The following is a 20,533-nucleotide window of genomic DNA, read 5'->3' as shown; positions in this document are numbered from 1 at the left end:
CAATACCATAATTTGATGAAGAACAGACCATGGGCACGGTAAATAAAGTTTCAAAGTCCCTGAGTCGATCGACTCCCGAGTCCCCGATAGCAGCGGCAAAAGGGAGAAACTCCCTGCCATAAACCTCCAGGCACGGTGAACTTGCCGACCAGCCCCTCCGATACAACCTCCCGAGCGCCAACCTCTGCCGAACGCCTCCAACCTCACCCCAGCCACTGAAACAAGCAAAGCCGAGGATTTCGGGGCCTTCTGCTCCGGAGATTCCGGTTACCACACAGTAGCAGCGACAGCGAAGCGGGCATTTCAGAAGTTTTCCAGATGTTCCTCCGTACTCTCACATCTGTCTCCATCAAATCAGAATTGTGCACGGTCCCCTACTTGACAGATTACAGATATTCATCACCAGAGAGGCCGTGCGCACTGCCGTCGTGTCGCCATCTTCTCCTCCTCCTTATAATTAAGAATTATAAAGCTAAATGGTTTAATTGAATGCAGTGTACTATCCGTTATTCTGTGGTTCTGATTTGTAACAGGGTAACAAATCACACAGCATCCACACAAATGGGTTTGTTGATGGGCTCGTGCTTCAATCTCACACATTTGGCGGGGCTGGAGATTGTTTTCGCTCAATTTATGCAGCTGACGGGACTGGAGTGTTTCATAGAACTGATACCACATCCCCGTGACTGAGGGACAGTGTGAGGGAGATGGATTAATGTCAGTGGGGATACAGTCAGTGACACAGGGCACTGGGGGGAGAGGGGTCACTGAGGGACAGTGTGAGGGAGCTGGTTTAGTGTCAGTGGGGATACAGTCAGTGACACAGGGCCCTGGGGGAGAGGGGTCACTGAGGAACGGTGTGAGGGGGCTGGTTTAACGTCAGTGGGGATACAGTCGGTGACACAGGACGCTGGGGGGAGAGGGGTCACTGAGGGACGGTGTGAGGGAGCTGGATTATCGTCAGTGGGGATACAGTCAGTGACACAGGACGCTGGGGGAGAGGGGTCACTGAGGGACGGTGTGAGGGAGCTGGATTAACGTCAGTGGGGATACAGTCAGTGACACAGGGCCCTGGGGGAGAGGGGTCACTGAGGGACAGTCTGAGGGAGCTGGATTAACGTCAGTGGGGATACAGTCAGTGACACAGGGCACTGGGAGAGAGGGGCCACTGAGGGACGGTCTGAGGGAGCTGGATTAACGTCAGTGGGGATACAGTCAGTGACACAGGGCACTGGGAGAGAGGGGTCACTGAGGGACGGTGTGAGGGAGCTGGATTAACGTCAGTGGGGATACAGTCAGTGACACAGGGCACTGGGAGAGAGGGGTCACTGAGGGACGGTGTGAGGGAGCTGGATTAACGTCAGTGGGGATACAGTCAGTGACACAGGGCACTGGGAGAGAGGGGTCACTGAGGGACGGTGTGAGGGAGCTGGATTAATGTTTACTTATAAGATGCAAAGAGACCGGGTTCACAAGACAACTCGACATTGCTCTCGGTTTATTTACAGTTAGTGCTTGTGAGGACCGTTATGTACATGGGCCGTCTGTGAAGCACAGACTTCCTGAGTGATGCTCCCTCTGTTCCGTCCCCTCACACAGCCCGAGAGAGAAGGGGAGTAACAGAGGGAGAGAGCCGGGGGGGGGAGAGAGGGGGAGGAGAGAGGGGGAGGGGGGGAGTGGGGGGGAGAGAGGGGGGGAGAGAGGGGGGGAGAGAGGGGGGGAGAGAGGGGGGAGAGGAGAGAGGGGGGGAGAGAGGGGGGGAGAGGAGAGAGGGGAGAGGGGGTGGGGGGAGAGAGACAGAGACCGAGAAGGCGAGGTGGGGGAGAGAGAGAGAGAGAAGGGGAGGAACATCGGGGCAGAGGGAGGGGGAGGGACACAAAGGGGGAGAATGTAGAATTGGAAGGGACAGAGAGGGAATGGGGGAGGGAGATAGAGGGGGAATTGGAGCATGGGGGGAGGGGAAGCATAGAGAGATGGAGAGAAAGCTGTCCACTGTCAGGGAGGGCCTAGTAGGGGACACGATACAGGGAGACAGAGGAATTGGAAGAGAGCAGGAAGGTGGGTGGGGATGAGGGAGAGAGCAAGGGAGATGAGGCTGTTGAGGAACGCAGCGGATGACACCAAGTTCGCCAGGCCTCGATTCCGTGACAGTTTGATGCCAAAGTTCCTCTCCTGACCTGTTCAATAGAGAGAAAAAGTGAGGTCCAGGCTCTACCAGAGCAAACTAGGCCTTGACAATCCTGCAACACAGTGACCCCTCTCCCCCAGGGCCCTGTGTCACTGACTGTATCCCCACTGACGTTAATCCAGCTCCCTCACACCGTCCCTCAGTGACCCCTCTCCCCCAGGGGCCTGTGTCACTGACTGTATCCCCACTGACGTTAATCCAGCCCCCTCTCGCCATCCCTCAGTGACCACTCTCCCCCAGGGCCCTGTGTCACTGACCGTCCCTCATTGACCCCTCTCCCCCAGCACAGTGTCACTGACTGTATCCCCACTGACGTTAATCCAGCTCCCTCACACCGTCCCTCAGTGACCCCTCTCCCCCAGCACAGTGTCACTGACTGTATCCCCACTGACGTTAATCCAGCTCCCTCACACCGTCCCTCAGTGACCCCTCTCCCCCAGTGCCCTGTGTCACTGACTGTATCCCCACTGACGTTAATCCAGCTCCCTCACACCGTCCCTCAGTGACCACTCTCCCCCAGGGCCCTGTGTCACTGACCGTCCCTCAGTGACCCCTCTCCCCCAGCACAGTGTCACTGACTGTATCCCCACTGACGTTAATCCAGCTCCCTCACACCGTCCCTCAGTGACCCCTCTCCCCCAGCACCCTGTGTCACTGACTGTATCCCCACTGACACTAATCCAGCTCCCTCACACCGTCCCTCAGTGACCCCTCTCCCCCAGTGCCCTGTGTCACTGACCGTCCCTCATTGACCCCTCTCCCCCAGCACAGTGTCACTGACTGTATCCTCACTGACGTTAATCCAGCTCCCTCACACCGTCCCTCAGTGACCCCTCTCCCCCAGGGCCCTGTGTCACTGACTGTATCCCCACTGACACTAATCCAGCTCCCTCACACCGTCCCTCAGTGACCCCTCTCCCCCAGGGGCCTATGTCACTGACTGTATCCCCACTGACACTAATCCAGCTCCCTCACACCGTCCCTCAGTGACCCCTCTCCCCCAGGGGCCTATGTCACTGACTGTATCCCCACTGACGTTAATCCAGCTCCCTCACACCGTCCCTCAGTGACCCCTCTCCCCCAGGGCCCTGTGTCACTGACCGTCCCTCAGTGACCCCTCTCCCCCAGCACAGTGTCACTGACTGTATCCCCACTGACGATAATCCAGCTCCCTCACACCGTCCCTCAGTGACCCCTCTCCCCCAAGGCCCTGTGTCACTGACTGTATCCCCACTGACACTAATCCAGCTCCCTCACACCGTCCCTCAGTGACCCCTCTCCCCCAGCGTCCTGTGTCACTGACTGTATCCCCACTGACGTTAATCCAGCTCCCTCACACCATCCCTCAGTGACCCCTCTCCCCCAGGGCCCTGTGTCTCCGACTGTATCTCCACTGACGTTAATCCAGCTCCCTCAGGCCGTCTCTCAGAGATAATTTGTCCCCATGGCCTCCCTCTTCTCCCCTCACCTCTGTCACCCTCACCTATCCCTCCACCGACCTCAACTACTCCGTTCCTCCTCTCCCTTCTCCCACTCCCCTCTCTCTGTCTCCATCCCCTCTCCCACCCTGCCTTTATGTGGGGACCAAACGGCGGGAGGGGACCTGGGCCTTACCCGCAGTCGGAGGCAGCAAAGGGCACAGGAGTGGGGGCCAGTTCCCCGGGTCAGGAGGTGAGAGCCACCGAGACGATAATGGCAATCAGGACCAGCACGAGGATCACGACGCAGACAATCATGCACAGCTTTTTCTGCAGAGGGCACAAGGGAGAGAGTGAGGGTGGAGCAAGAGGAAGGGGAGGGGAGAGTGGGGCAGGGGAGTGAGGAGTGGTGAGGGGGAAGGTCAGTGTAGGGGGTGAGGGTGGAAAGGAGAGGGGAGGGAGAAGTGGGGAAATGGGAGGGAGGAGGGGTGGAGTGGTGGAGAGGGTGGAGGGGGAGGGGGTCTGGGGGGAGGGAGTGCAGGGGGCCATAAGGGGGAGGGGGCATGGGGAGGAAGGGGTGTAGATGGGAGGATATAGGGGTTGGAGGGCTGGTGGGGAGGGGGGAGGGGTGGAGAGTATAGGAGGGAGAGGAGAGTATAGGAGGGAGGGGTAGGGTGTGGGAGGATGGCCAGTGAATTTGAGGATTTGGGAGATCTGGGCTGACGGGTTATTTCTCTGCCCCTGGGTTGTGTGCTCCCACACGGGAGGCATCTTCATATTGTTCAGTGAGTGTCATCAATAAAGTTCACTTGAACTCTCGCTCAGTGACAAACACACATGCTGCAGGCCAACATGACAGAACGTGCAGTAAGTCCCTACTTGTTTTCATAAATCTATGGAAAATATCCACTGCCTCTGCTAGTTTGCTAAATTTATGCATCATGAGGCATGAGCTAAGAAAGGGACAGACCAGAGGAGAAGTCATCCTCATCACTTAAAGCAGTGCTCATCTCTCTGCCAACATCAGCAGTCTTTGATCCAAACAAACCAACCAATGAGTCAGAAGACGCCTCTTCCTTTGGCCTGCGGCAGTGCTCATGCAACACCACAGTGGTGTATGAAAACCAATGGCATATGCAATCAAGAGCACTGACTTCTACTGATCAGTGTTATGCTCAAATCAAAGATGAAACACTAGCTGTCATGTGAGCTTGTGAATGCCTCAGCTGTCACTTGACAGGCACTAAATTCCTACATAAAACACACCACGAGCCACCTGTTAGCCTCCTCAGCTTGAAGCACTTGGATGACTTACCTCCACGTCTGCAAAGATTCAGAATGAGGCTTGTGTGATACTGTTATGACATTGATCATGTCCCCGGCAAATCTTTCACAAGGCCAGACTCTGTCGAGGATGCCATGCAAATGTGAGTGGACGAAGCTGACTGCGCCCTCATGGAAGATACCAACACCTGCTTCACTCAGCTATGTGAAAGCTTGCCTGCATCACAGCGTAAATTGGATGAAATTCGTGCTGAGTTGAAAAAGGACCAAATCTGCAACAAGGTCATGCAATATAGTGAGCATGGATGGCCAGCTGTTCCAGAAGGAGCTCACAAACTCAGATCTTACTGGCTTGAAGGAGACAAACTCACTATTCTTGATGGTCTGCTGCTAAAGGGCTCCAGACTCTTCATTCCTGCTTCTGTGCATGTAAAAATCATCAGTCAAATCCACCATGGTCATCAAGGCATTCAAAAATGTCATCCAAGAGCAAACCAATCCATGTGTTGCCCTGGTCTGAGCACACATCTGGGAGATTATGCGATGCCAAGTGAAGCAAGCAGAAAACTGCACAAAAATCATGTTGAATCTCTCTGTCACACAGAATTCCATCTTTACCTTGGCAACTTGCAGGCACAGACATTTTCCAGCTGAAAAGAGACAGCTATCTTCTCATGTTGCATTGCTACTCATGGATGCTGTAAAAAAAAAATTACTACTACTGACAACAATGCTGAGTGAGGCAGAGAGAGATCTGTATTTACTGACAAGAACCTTTATTGTTCAAACTAACAAGTACGTGAATTCATACACTAAAGACCTTGCGTGCACACCCACTAAGTAACCCCTGACTCTCCTGAATAGTCAAAGAATAGCAAAGGTATTACCGGGCAAAGGAGTTTATGCTGGCTGGGCGTTCCTCGTTGTTCTGATTCACTTGCTGCATGTTTCACACAGGGTTGCTTACGCTTGTATCTGCGATGGTTATTCTTCGAAGTTACTGCTACCAGCGCACATGAAGCATCCACTCTTATATCAATTCCTTATCAATTCAAATATTACATTCCAGTGTCATTGGCCACAGGTTATGTGTCTGTCCTTTGACACCGTGTCATTGGCTCCGCTCCAGGCCAGCATCCATTTATTGCCCTCTTCCCATCAAGTGACAGCCAATAATTTGTTCTCAATCAGCAATGAGCTCGAATCACTCCAGTCGGGCATCAACCCCAACATTCACAAACCTGCATGTTATAGCCAAACAAAGAACATCTCACAAATAACTTCTCATTTGGAAAAGATCTCCAGTCCAGCAGCTTACCTGAAGAATCATTGTGTCTTTAAAACATTGGTCAAGCCCAGCATGACAAGCTCACAAAACGGAGAATAGAGTGTCTTCACAAAATGGCAGCCTCCATCCCCAAGCCTGCGACAAGAACAAACACTGTTTCCACTGTCCTTGATTCATTTGAATCTACTGATTTGTAGATTGTCATTCTCTCTGGCCAACATGGAATGTTGAGGTGTCCAAGCTGTCCTCTACGTCCTCAGCAGCAGTTACACAGCACCTGAAAGCTGTATTCACTCACCATGGAGTACCAGAGACACTTGTGTCAGACAACAGTCCACAATTCAGCTGCTCAGAATTCAAATCCTCTGCTCGGGACTATGAGTTCAAACACCAGGCAGCAACCCACAGTACCCACAGGGAAATAGAGCAGTGGAAAGAGCAGTTAAGATCTCCTACTGAAGGTAAAAGACAAGGCACTGCTAGCTTATCTCTCCACACCTCTTGTGAATGGCTCAGTCCATCAGAGCTGTCAATGGGCCGAGGACTGAGAACAAGCCTGCCCGTTCTTCCTTCCCTTCTCCAATCTCACCTACTGGATTTAGACAAAGAGAGAGATCTTGAGACAACCCAGCGTTAGAAACTGAAGAGCGTGCATGATCTCAGACACATAGCAAAATCTTTGTCACCGCTCAGGAGTGGTGAAGCTGTTTGGGTTTCAGAGCAATTCACCAAAGGAACAATAATTTGGCAGCGTGCACCATGATCATTTGTGATCAGAACATCACACGATGAAACCAGGCAGAACAGGCGTGTGCTTGTGTGCTTTCAAAGTCCACAAAAGGTTGAGGAAGAAATAGAGTGGCCTGATCCTTATGACGGAGACCACTTACCTGGGGTGGATGCACCTGTTCAGGAATCTCCATCTGCTTCTACACTTTCAGGAACCTATACCAGATCGGGTTGTTTATCTGTACCACCACAGAGATATGGTCCATCTATATACTACTAAAACTCTCATGCTCTGTCTGTCTGTTTGTGACCTCCAATTAGCACAAACGGTGCATTACAGCGGAACGTTTTTGGCTAAATCGAATTTAAATGTGCTAACTTACAGAATGCAGGCAAAGTTCAGGGTTATATATTCGTATAAAATTGCTCATTCGCCAAAATAAACAGGCTCCCTTTTAACCTGAGACCTGATCGGCCATCATGGAAATCGGGACGCGACAGCCTGATGCATGCGCACGGCCAGCCTCAGCAGCGACACCTACCGGAGCAAAAGGGCAGGGCAGCTCTATTTCGAGGGGTCACATTCTGCTAATCACCATCAGCATGTGCAGGATTGGGACAGATCTAACTGCCACCCATCAATAAGAGATAATCAAATCTTATTGTAACGACGTACTTCGAGACACACATAAAACCCTTTGCTGCAGACAAAGGACAGTGGTGACTATATCACATCCATTTAGGAGAGCGGCAACCATATCATCAAGAATAATCAGCATCCTTTGCTGTTATTGCTTCGTATCTTCCATCCAGCATTAGGGTAAAAAAAAAGGTCAGCCTAATTGTGCCGCGTGGAAAGGGAAGGGGGTCATTATGGTCAAGAGAAGACACCAAACATCGTCGAGAAGCGGCAAGGAGAGGGAGAGAACAAGAATCGGATGAGACCAGGGCCGCACGACTCCAGGATCAAAGAGTCAGGACAAAAAAAGATGAGAGAAGAAGAGACAGAGGAGGAGAGGCATGCACGTCTCCAGGATCAGAGACAAACAACAAACAGCAGAAGAGATGAAGAGACAGGGGATGAAAGGACTGCACATCTCCAGAAAGATAACAAGAGGCTCAAGGGTGGCAGATAAACCAGAAATGATGCCATCAAAAGTGTTCTTTGTTAAAGAAGGAGGAGCTATATTTGCTTTGCTAAGTGTCGTTCTTCTTTAAAAAACTGAGGTTTTCTACTTCAGTTTCCAAAGCAAAGCGATACCAATAACATTGAGGAAAATTTAATGTTCATTTTGGTCACATTAGACTGCACTACCCTTCTCTCAAAGGGTGACCCATTGGGTCACTCTGTTGTCTAATAGCCCTAATAGCTTAGGGCAAGTGACTAAAGAGGCAGAATAATTCTCTCACTTTGCCAGAGTGTTCAGGTAGGCTATCCTGACCTCCATTAGATAAAGTTGTTGTTTTTTTTTTAAAAGGAGTTCTAATGTTGAAAACATTTCACAAAAGGTTACTTAAAAAAAGGAGGAAAAGAGAGAGATAGAGATAGATATATATATATATATAACATTGGCAATTCATTTTTACGTTTATGTAAGGAGCACAAGTTACGTGCTATGGTTGAAGTGAACTGAATCACTCAATCTCAGTGACGATAATTTCAACAAGGTTCTACAGACAAGAAGTACACTCCTAGTGTCTTCTTCTGAGATGGGGAGATGTTGTGGTAGTTAACGGGTTAATCCTGCTTGGCCGCTCCCACATGGGGGGGCGTTCACATACTGTACAAGGAGGGTTCTCAGTCAAGTTCAGTTGAATATACGGCACGCTGCTGTGCGGGGGTCCCTCAGTATCCAACACAACAGGGAGGTCCGCGATGGGAGGATGCGGGAGATCCGGAATGCCTGTAATGGAGGGAAGGAGACACATCCTAACTCCCACCTTCCCCCGGGCTCTCTCTCACCTTCAGGGCCTTCCTGCGGGAGGTGGCTGCAGAGGCCGTGTTATCGGCAGCTTTCTCCACGTAGTTGACGGTAGTGCTCACCGTGTTCTCAATGTTGTTGATCATCTCCCCCTGCGGAAGGGAGAGACCCACCATCAGTGGGGGGTGGGGGATGGGGGTGGGAAATCACCAGACAGGGCCCGTCCAGTCACACACTCCCACACTCCCACCCAGCCTCTGATGCCCCTCCCGTCCGATCAATACCCCTCCCCGTCCCCCACATACTGACATCCATTCTGCAAAACCCCTCCCTATGCCATCTCACCCAGGGGAGGAGAACCCACACTGTAGACAGCACTTCCTGTCTCTGTGACTCCCTCCCTCCCCTACACCCCTCCGTTGCTGTGACTCCCTCCCCAACACTCCTCCCCATCTCTGGGACCTCCCTCCCCTACCGACCCTATGCCCAACCCAATATCCATGATCCCCTCCACAACACTGTGACCCCCCCTCCTTCACCTATACACCTCCCTGTGACCCCTCCTTCACCTATACACCTCTCTGTCTCTGTGACCCCTCCTTCACCTATACACCTCCCTGTGACCCCTCCTTCACCTGTACACCTCCCTGTGACCCCTCCTTCACCTATACACCTCCCTGTCTCTGTGACCCCTCCTTCACCTATACACCTCCCTGTGACCCCTCCTTCACCTGTACACCTCCCTGTGACCCCTCCTTCACCTATACACCTCCCTGTCTCTGTGACCCCTCTTTCACCTATACACCTCCCTGTCTCTGTGACCCCCTCCTTCACCTTTACACCTCCCTGTGACCCCTCCTTCACCTATACACCTCCCTGTCTCTGTGACCCCCTCCTTCACCTTTACACCTCCCTGTGACCCCTCCTTCACCTATACACCTCCCTGTCTCTGTGACCCCTCTTTCACCTATACACCTCCCTGTCTCTGTGACCCCCTCCTTCACCTTTACACCTCCCTGTGACCCCTCCTTCACCTATACACCTCTCTGTCTCTGTGACCCCTCCTTCACCTATACACCTCCCTCTCTGTGACCCCTCCTTCATCTATACACCTCCCAGTCTCTGTGACCCCTCCTTCATCTATACACCTCCCTGTCTCTGTGACCCCCTCCTTCACCTTTACACCTCCCTGCCTCTGTGACCCTTCACCTATACACCTCCCTGTCTCTGTGACCCCTCCTTCACCTATACACCTCCCTGTCTCTGTGACCCCTCCTTCACCTATACACCTCCTTGTCTCTGTGACCCTTCACCTATACACCTCCCTGTCTCTGTGACCCCCTCCTTCACCTTTACACCTCCTTGTCTCTGTGACCCTTCACCTATACACCTCCCTGTCTCTGTGACCCCCTCCTTCACCTTTACACCTCCTTGTCTCTGTGACCCTTCACCTTTACACCTCCCTGTCTCTGTGACCCCCTCCTTCACCTTTACACCTCCTTGTCTCTGTGACCCTTCACCTCTACACCTCCCTGTCTCTGTGACCCCCTCCTTCACCTTTACACCTCCTTGTCTCTGTGACCCTTCACCTCTACACCTCCCTGTCTCTGTGACCCCTCCTACCACTAGGCCTCACCCCATCTCTGTGAACCCTTCCCTCCACTACACCTCTCCCTATCTCTGTCACCGTCTCCCCGTCTCTGTGAACCCTTCACTCCCCAACACACGTCCCCATCTACATCACCCTCTCATTCAACTACACCCCACTCTGTCAACCCCACCCTGACTCTGTCACTCCCCTCCACCCACACACCTCCCCCATCTCCATGACCACGACACTTCCCTCCACCCCAATGTGTATCCCTCACCCCCTCACACCCCAACAAACCCTCCCCGTCTCTGTGAACCCCTCACTCCATTACACCAGTCCCTCTCTCCATTTCCCTTCCTTTGCCGAAAGCACTCACTGTCTCAAAACAACCTCCTGCTGTCCCCATCTCCATGAGGTCTGTCCACTCTCCTGTCATTCCCATTCCAATGAGGTCTGTCCACTTCCATTATTCCCATCACCATGGGGTCTGTCCTCTCTCCTGTCATTCCCATTACGATGGGGTCTGTCCACTCTCCTGTCATTCCCATTACGATGGGGCCTGTCCACTCTCCTGTCATTCCCATCTCCATGGGGTCTGTCCACTCTCCTGTCATTCCCATCACCATGGGGTCTGTCCACTCTCCCGTCATTCCCATTACGATGGGGCCTGTCCACTCTCCTGTTATTCCCAGCACCATGGGGTCTGTCCACTCTCCTGTCATTCCCATTACGATGGGGCCATCCACTCTCCTGTCATTCCCATCACCATGGGGTCTGTCCACTCTCCTGTCATTCCCATTACGATGGGGCCTGTCCACTCTCCTGTCATTCCCATCACCATGTAGTCTGTCCACTCTCCTGTCATTCCCATCACCATGGGGTCTGTCCACTCTCCAGTCATTCCCATCACCATGGGGTCTGTCCACTCTCCTGTCATTCCCATCACCATGGAGTCTGTCCACTCTCCAGTCATTCCCATCACCATGGGGTCTGTCCACTCTCCTGTCATTCCCATCACCATGGGGTTTGTCCACTCTCCTGTCATTCCCATTACGATGGGGCCTGTCCACTCTCCTGTCATTCCCATTACGATGGGGCCTGTCCACTCTCCGTTATTCCCATCACCTTGGGGTCTGTTCACTCTCCTGTCATTCCCATCACCATGGGGTCTGTCCACTCTCCGTCATTCCCATTACGATGGAGTCTGTCCACTCTCTTGTCATTCCCATTACGATGGGGCCTGTCCACTCTGTCATTCCCATCACCATGGGGTCTGTCCACTCTCAGTCATTCCCATCACCATGGGGTCTGTCCACTCTCCTGTCATTCCCATTACGATGGGGCCTGTCCACTCTCCAATCATTCCCATCATGATGGGGTCTGTCCACTCTCCTGTCATTCCCATCACCATGGGGCCTGTCCACTCTCCTGTCATTCCCATCACCATGGGGTCTGTCCACTCTCCTGTCATTCCCATCACCATGGGGCCTGTCCACTCTCCTGTCATTCCCGTCACCATGGGGCCTGTCCACTCTCCTGTCATTCCCATTACAATAGGGCCTGTCCCCTCTCCTGTTATTCCCATCACCATGGGGTCTGTCCACTCTCCTGTCATTCCCATCACCATGGGGCCTGTCCACTCTCCTGTCATTCCCATCACCATGGGGTCTGTCCACTCTCCTGTCATTCCCGTCACCATGGGGCCTGTCCACTCTCCTGTCATTCCCATTACGATAGGGCCTGTCCCCTCTCCTGTTATTCCCATCACCATGGGGTCTGTCCACACTCCGTCATTCCCATTACGATGGGGTCTGTCCACTCTCCTGTCATTCCCATCACCATAAGGTCTGTCCATTCTCTATAAGAACATAATAGGAGCAGGAGTAGGCCATCCGGCCCATCAAGCCTGCCCCGTCATTGAATAAGATCATGGCTGATCTGTCCATAAACTCATCTCCATCTACCTGCCTTTTCCCCATAACCCTTAATTCCCTTATATGTAAAAACCTATCTAACTGTTTCTTAAATATATTTAGTGAGGAAGCCTGAACTGCTTCCCTGGGCAGAGAATTCCACAGATTCACCACTCCCTGGGAAAAACAATTTCTCCTCATCTCCATCCTAAATCTTATCCCTTGAATCTTGAGGCAATGTCCCCTAGTTCTAGTCTCACCTACCAATGGAAACAACTTCTCTACTTCTATCTTATCTATCCCTTTCAAAATTTTGTATGTTTCTATAAGATTCCCTCTCATTCTTCTGAACTACAGAGAGTATAGTCCCAGGCGACTCAATCGCTCCTCATAGGTTAACCCTTTCATCTCTGGAATCAACCTGGTGAACTTCCTCTGCACTGCCTCCAAAGCCAGTATATCCTTCCTGAAGTATGGAGACCAGAACTGCACACAGTACTCCAGGTGTGGCCTCACCAGTACCTTGTATAGTTGCAGCACGACCTCCTTGCTCTGGAATTCAATTCCTCTAGCAATGAAGGCCAACATTCCATTTGCCTTCTTAATAACCTGTTGTACCTGCAAGCCAACTTTTTGCGATTCATGAACAAGCACTCCCAGTCCCTCTGCACAACAACATGCTGCAATCTTTCACTTTTTAAATAATAATCTGATCTTCTATTATTCCTTCCAAAGTGGATGATCTCGTGTTTACCAACATTGTATTCCACCTGCCAGACCTTGACCCACTCACTTAACCTATCTATATCCCCCTGCAGACTCTCCACATCCTCTGTACAATTTGCTTTTCCACTCAGTTTAGTGTCATCAGCAAATTTTGCTACACTACACTCAGTCCCCTCTTCCAAATCATCAATGTAAATGGTAAACAGCTGCAGGCCCGGCACCGACCCCTGCGGCACCCCACTCACCACTGACTGCCAACTGGAGAAACACCCATTTATACCAACTCTCTGCCTTCTATTGGTTAACCAATCCACTTTCCATGCCAAGACACTTCCTCCAACTCCATGTATCCGTATCTTATTTAAGTCTCTGGTGCGGCACCTTATCGAAAGCCTTCTGGAAATCCAAGTATATGACATCTACCTGTTCCCCTCTATCCACTGCACTCATTATGTCCTCAAAGAACTCCAGTAAGTTTGTCAAACAGGACCTGCCCTTTCTGAATCCGTGCTGCGTCTGTCTAATGGAACCACTCCTTTCTAAATGTTTCGCTATTTCTTCCTTAATGACAGCTTCAAGCATTTTCCCGTCTACAGATGTTAAGCTAACTGGCCTATAGTTGCCCGTCTTTTGCCTACATCCTTTTTTAAAAAAGTGGCGTGAAATTTGCTGTCTTCCAATCCACCGGGACCTACCCAGAGTCTAGAGAGTTTTGATAAATGATTACCAACATGTCTACTATAACCTCCGCCAATTCCCTCAGCACCCTGGGATGCATCCCATCAGAACCAAGAGACTTATCTACCTTCAGGCCCTCTAGTTTGCTCATCACTATCTCTTTAGTGACAGTGATTTTAATCAAGGTCCTCACCTCCCATTTCATCCATAACATCCTTCTTTGGCATATTAGACGCGTCCTCCACCGTGAAGACTGACACAAAATGGTCGTTCAATGCCTCAGCCATTTCCTTATCACCCAATATCAATTTCCCCTTCTCATCTTCCAAGGCACCTACGTTGACTTTAGCCACCCTCTTCCACTTTATATATTTATAAAAACTTTTGCTATCTGTTTTTATATTTTGTGCTAATTTACTTTCATACTCCATCTTCCCTTTCCTTATTTCTTGTTTAGTTGTTCTTTGTTGCTTTTTAAAGTTTTCCCAATCCTCCAGTCTCCCGCTACTCTTTGCGACTTTGTACACATGAGCTTTTAATTTGATACTATCTTTTACTTCCTTAGTTATCCAAGGCTGGCTCTCCCCACACTTACTGTCCTTACTTTTGACTGGAATATACCTTTGTTGAGCACTGTGAAAAATCTCCTTGAGAGTATTCCACTGTTCCTCAACTGTCCTACCAAATAGCCTGTGCTCCCAATCCACATTAGCCAACTCCTCCCTCATCCCATTGTAGTCTCCCTTGTTCAAGCATAATACACTAGTTTTAAACCTAACTATTTCATCCTCCATCTGTATGCTAACTTCAATCATACTATGATCACTCTTTGCAAGAGGATCTCTGACTACAAGATCATTAATCTTCCCTGTTTCACTGCAGAGGACTAGATCTAAGATAGCATTTTCCCCTGTAGGTTCACTAACATGCTGCTCCAGAAAGCCATCGCAGATACATTCTATGAAATCCTCCTCAAGACTTCCTTGACCATCCTGATTCACCCAATCTATGTGGAAGTTAAAATCCCCCATGACAACTGCTGTTCCGTTCTTACAAGACTCAGTTATTTCTCGGTTAATCGCCTCTGCCACTGCAATATGTTTATTAGGTGGTCTATGGACAACTCCCACCAGTGACTTTTTCCCTTCACTATTCTTAATCTCCACCTAGACGGACTCAACATTCTGCTCCGTAGATCTTATATCATCTCTCACAATCACCCTGATCTCATCCCTAATCAAGAGCACCACCCCACCTCCTCTGCCTTCCTGCCTATCTTCCTGTATTACCTGATACCCTTGGCTATTTAATTCCCAGTCATCTCCACCTTGCAACCAGGTTTCTGTAATGGCCACTAAATCATTTGCCTTGGTACTGATCTGTACCAGAAGTTCACTAACTTTCTTTGTAATACCACGGGCATTACAAAGTGACCCGTGACCCATGCGATTTTTGCTTTTTACTTTTATGCGCTCTACTCTTACTTTTCTCTTCACTAACCCTAGCTTTGGTCTCCGCATCACTTCCTCTTCTTTTCTGTGTGGGTTCCCATACCCTTGCGATATTAGTTTAAAACCTCCCCAACAGCACTAGCAAACAATCTCCCTAGGCCATTGATTCCGGCCCTGCCCAGATGTAAACCATCCGGACGGTACTGGTCCCACCTCCCCCAGAAGCAGCTCCAGTGCCCCAAGAATCTGAAACCCTCCATCACCGCATCACCATGGAGTCCGTCCACTCTGTCATTCCCATCACCATGGGGTCTGTCCACTCTCAGTCATTCCCGTCACCATAGGGTCTGTCCACTCTCCTGTCATTCCCATCACCATGGGGTCTGTCCACTCTCAGTCATTCCCATCACCATGGGGTCTGTCCACTCTCCTGTCATTCCCATTATGATGGGGCCTGTCCACTCTCCAATCATTCCCATCATGATGGGGTCTGTCCACTCTCCTGTCATTCCCGTCACCATAGGGTCTGTCCACTCTCCTGTCATTCCCATTACGATGGGGCCTGTCCACTCTGTCATTCCCATCACCATGGGGTCTGTCCACTCTCAGTCATTCCCATCACCATGGGGTCTGTCCACTCTCCTGTCATTCCCATTACGATGGGGCCTGTCCACTCTCCAATCATTCCCATCATGATGGGGTCTGTCCACTCTCCTGTCATTCCCGTCACCATAGGGTCTGTCCACTCTCCTGTCATTCCCAGCATGATGGGGTCTGTCCACTCGCCTGTCATTCCCGTCACCATGGGGTCTGTCCACTCTCCTGTCATTCCCATTACGATGGGGTCTGTCCACTCTCCTGTCATTCCCATTACGATGGGGTCTGTCCACTCTCCTGTCATTCCCATCACCATGAGGTCTGTCTACTCTCCTGTCATTCCCATCACCATGGGGTCTGTCCACTCTCCTGTCATTCCCATTACAATGGGCTCTGTCCACTCTCCTGTCATTCCCATTACGATGGGCTCTGTCCACTCTCCTGTCATTCCCATCTCCATGGGGTCCATCCACTCACCTGAGCCTCCACCTCCATAGCCAGGTACATGAACATGTCGTGCAGTTCACAGATACTCTTCTCCAGCCTCAGGATCTCGGTGTGACGGCTCTCGATTTCACTCATGGCCTGCTTGGTTATCTGGGTCTCCTGAATTAGCTACGGATAGACAGCAGGGTCAGGAACACGACCCTCAATCAATCCCCACACATACCTCTTGGTGTGAGTGTCAAACACATCACCATCTTCCCCAATCACAAACCCACAACCTCCCTTCTGAGACCGGGCATCAGACACACTGACCTCTCGACCACCCCAACACCAACTGTGAGACCGGACATCAGATACACTGACACCTCGACCACCCCAGCACCAACTGTGAGACCGGACATCAGACACGTTGACCTCTCGAACACCCCACTCCCAGAGCATCGGACACAGTGGCCACTGCCCCAAATACTCACATTGGCCGTGAAGATATCCTGTTTCCCACTCTCCAGCATGGCCTCCACCTCCTCCTCCGTCAGCTGAGTCCCAGCTGTGACAAAGAAATCAATTTGATTACCGTCAGTAGGGATACAGTCAGTGACACAGGACGCTGGGGGAGAGGGGTCACTGAGGGACCGCGTGAGGGAGCTGGATTAACGTCAGTGGAGATACAGTCAGTGACACAGGCCCCTGGGGGAGAGGGGTCACTGAGGGACGGTGTGAGGGAGCTGGATTAACGTCAGTGTGGATACAGTCAGTTACACGGTGCTGGGGGAGAGGCGTCACTGAGGGACGGTGTGAGCGAGCTGGATTAACGTCAGTAGGGATACAGTCGGTGACACAGGCCCCTGGGGGAGAGGGGTCACTGAGGGACGGTGTGAGGGAGCTGGATTAACGTCAGTGGGGATACATCAGTGACACGGTGCTGGGGGAGAGGGGTCACTGAGGGACGGTGTGAGGGAGCTGGATTAACGTCAGTGGGGATACAGTCAGTGACACAGGGCCCTGGGGGAGAGGGGTCACTGAGGGACGGTCTGAGGGAGCTGGATTAACGTCAGTGGGGATACAGTCAGTGACACAGGGCACTGGGGGAGAGGGGTCACTGAGGGACGGTGTGAGGGAGCTGGATTAACGTCAGTGGGGATACAGTCAGTGACACAGGGCACTGGGGGAGAGGGGTCACTGAGGGATGGTGTGAGGGAGCTGGATTAACGTCAGTGGGGATACAGTCAGTGACACAGGGCCCTGGGGGAGAGGGGTCACTGAGGGACGGTGTGAGGGAGCTGGATTAACGTCAGTGGGGATACAGTCAGTGACACAGGGCACTGGGGGAGAGGGGTCACTGAGGGACGGTGTGAGGGAGCTGGATTAACGTCAGTGGGGATACAGTCAGTGACACAGGGCCCTGGGGGAGAGGGGTCACTGAGTTACAGTGTGAGGGAGCTAAATTAACCCTCCGATGACACGAGAGGGGAATGGATGATTCAGGGGCTGCAGAGGGAACGACCCACACTCACTAATCTTCAATTGTCGCTGAATCCGCTCGACATTACGGTCACGGTACTGAGACTGGAGATTGTGACACTGATTCATAACCTCAACAAAATCCCGTGTCAGAGCATCGTGCTGTGGAGAGAAAGTTTGCATGTGAAAGACAGAGGGTGGAGAGAGCAGGTGCGGGCGTGGGGTAAGGGAACGTGAGGGAGAGCAGGATTGGACGTGAGGGGCTCAGGAGAATCCGGCCGTGGGGGGCTCGGAGGGGGTGTTCCGGCCACGTGGGGGGTGTGCGGCTATGTAGGGGGGTTCGGGGGGGGTCTGGCCACGTGGGGGGCACGGGGTGGGGGTTGGTTCCAGCCACATGGGGGTTTGAGGTGTGCGGTCATCACGAGGGAGGTGAGAGGTCACACGGGAGGAAGGAGGGGTGCCTGGTCATGAGGGGGTTGGGGGACTTTAGGTCCTCACAGGAGTTGGGGGTGCATGACGGGGTTAGGGGAATCCATGAGGGGTTCAGGGGGATCCAGCCATGGGGGGGGTGTTGTGGTGGGCTGCCTCATTGGAAGGGAGGAGTGGTGTCTAGCCATGAGGGGACTGGGGGGGGGGTCCGGTCATCATGGGGGTTGGGGGTGATTTACAGTCATCATGGGGGGAGTGTGGGTCGGTTGTCATGGAGAAAGAGGGGGGTCGGTTGTCACAGGAGCGAGGGAATCTGCATATGGGAGGGGGAAACATCACGTGGGGAGGAGTGGGTCAGTCTACCAATGGGGGGGTGAGTCGGTCGTCTTTTGGGGAGGGGGTGTCATCACAGGGGGAGGGGCGTTGGCTGTCACGGGGGGTGGGGTTGGTCCTCACAGGGAGTGGGGGAGGAGGGAGTCTGGTGTCCAGGAGGGAGGGAGTTGAGGGTCAGTCGTCAAGGGGAGGTAAGTCCTCGGGGGGAGGGGGTGTCATCGCGTGGCAGGGGTTGAGTTGGTCGTCACAGGCAGAGCGAGGGGGGTCTGGTCTCAAGGGGGAGGGAAGGAGGAGGTCTGTAGTCGAAGGAGGGAGGGAGGGTCAATCTACAAGGGGGGAGTTGTTCGTCAAGGGGCAGGGGTTGAGTTGGTCATCATGGGGGAGGGGTGGGCAGGCATCAGAAGGAGGGCGAGAAGAGAGGGGAGGGAGTGGATCATGTGAGGAGTGGGCAGGGAGGATGGTGGGGGGGGTGGGGAACAGCGGGGGGGGGGGAAGTGTTCTATACCTGTGTGCGGCGCATCCTTCCACTGACGGAGAGCGGGTCCTCATTTCCCAGCGAGTTCTTCGCCTCCAGCTCTGTGACAGGAGGGATCAGTGACTGTAGATTTCTCATCATTACCCTGTCTCCTCTCTTCCCACCTCCCAGTCCCTACCTCACCCAATACCTCTACACCACCCCTCCCTTCCTCCCCCACTCACCCCTGTACAAAGGCCTCATCCCTCCCACCACTCCTCGACCCTCCCCCACTGCCCCACCCCTTCCCCTTTCGCCCTTACCCCTCCCCTCTGACCCATCACCCTTCGTCCCTGCCACCCACCCCTCCCCTCCATCCTCTCACACCTCACTCTTCCTGCCCCCTCGTCCTCTCACTATTCGTCACTCATCCTCCCTCTCAGCCCCAGCACACCTCCCCTTGCCCTCTTCCTCCCTCCCCAACACCTCTCTCGCTGAGGTGCTTGCAGGGTTCATGCGCAAGGCAGGCTGGGATGGACACTAACGCTTGAGCCTTCCACGGACATTGGACGCCACAGTCTTCACCTCATCTCGTACCTTCTGCAGGCGACTCTTCTCACCTGTGACAAATAAGAGAAAATCTGCAGATGCTGGAAATCCAGAGCAACACACACAAAATGCTGGAGGAACTCAGCAGGCCAGGCAGCATCTGTGGAAAAGAGTACAGTGGATGTTTCGGGCCGAGACTCTTCGGCAGGACTGGAGAAAAAAGCTGAGGAGTAGATTTAAACGGTGGGGGGAGAGGAGAGAGAAACGCAAGGTGATGCATGAAACCTGAAGTGGGGGGGGGGGGATGAAGTAAAGAGCTGGGAAGTTGATTGGTGAAAGAGACAGAAGGCCATGGAAGAAAGAAAAAGTGGGAGGAGCACCAGAGGGAGGTGATGGGTGAGAGAGGGAAAAGGAGGTGGGATGGGGGAGGCAATTACCGAAAGTTCGAGAAATCGATGTCAGGTTGGAGGTTTGGGTACACCCTCTACCTCAAGCCTGATCTCAGTGCCCACAGCCCAACCTGAGGTGTCCAGCAGATTCCCAGTGCCCTACTCTCCTGGGATTTCTGACCACTAAACCAAACAGGATTCCCAACATTCAACTGGAGAGATTCCCAACCTACTGTCCCGACAGAGTTCCTAACATCCGACTCTGACAGGATTCCCAGCCTATGACACCAGCACCTGACCAAGATTCCCAACATCTCAACCAGGGCAGGAATTCCAGCACCTGGTCTGAGAGAGTTTCCCAACAAACAATCCTGAAGGATTCCCAGCATCCAATTCCAATTAACTTCCCAAAGTAGCATTCACAAGATCCGGACTAGGAGAGGAGTCCTAATGGCTGACCTGAGTATAATTTGCAACATTTGATCCTGCTAGGATTCCCAATGTCTGATCCAAGAATTCCCAGCATCCAGGTGGAATGGGATTTCCGGCACCCAACCGGGTGGGATTCCTGACATCCAATCTGAACAATCAATGTGACTGATCTTCCAGAGATCCCAACACAGAATTTGTCCAGGATTCTCAATGAGAATCCAATAGAAATCCGTAAGGACTTCCTTCAGATATCC

General features: G+C 52.3%; 1 protein-coding gene across 1 annotated transcript in view; it reads right to left on the bottom strand.

The window, feature by feature from the left end:
- Window positions 1–1,784: 1,784 nt before the first annotated feature.
- Window positions 1,785–20,533, bottom strand: part of LOC134353883 (syntaxin-4-like) — an 88,062-nt gene continuing 69,313 nt past the window's right edge. Inside the window, exons 4-11 of the mRNA XM_063062390.1 lie at window positions 19,455–19,529; window positions 18,961–19,031; window positions 17,747–17,855; window positions 16,706–16,779; window positions 16,263–16,400; window positions 8,871–8,981; window positions 3,803–3,936; window positions 1,785–2,177 (exon numbers count right to left, since the gene is read on the bottom strand). Coding sequence (XP_062918460.1) covers window positions 3,853–3,936; window positions 8,871–8,981; window positions 16,263–16,400; window positions 16,706–16,779; window positions 17,747–17,855; window positions 18,961–19,031; window positions 19,455–19,529 — 662 coding nt within the window. The 3' untranslated portion in view covers window positions 1,785–2,177; window positions 3,803–3,852. The remainder of the gene's footprint in view (window positions 2,178–3,802; window positions 3,937–8,870; window positions 8,982–16,262; window positions 16,401–16,705; window positions 16,780–17,746; window positions 17,856–18,960; window positions 19,032–19,454; window positions 19,530–20,533) is intronic.

This window comes from Mobula hypostoma, chromosome 11 (assembly GCF_963921235.1).
Source record: "Mobula hypostoma chromosome 11, sMobHyp1.1, whole genome shotgun sequence".
In the NCBI taxonomy this organism is placed as follows: domain Eukaryota; kingdom Metazoa; phylum Chordata; class Chondrichthyes; order Myliobatiformes; family Myliobatidae; genus Mobula; species Mobula hypostoma.
Note: the sequence above shows the minus strand (reverse complement) of the source record. Positions and strands in the feature narration are given on the sequence as shown.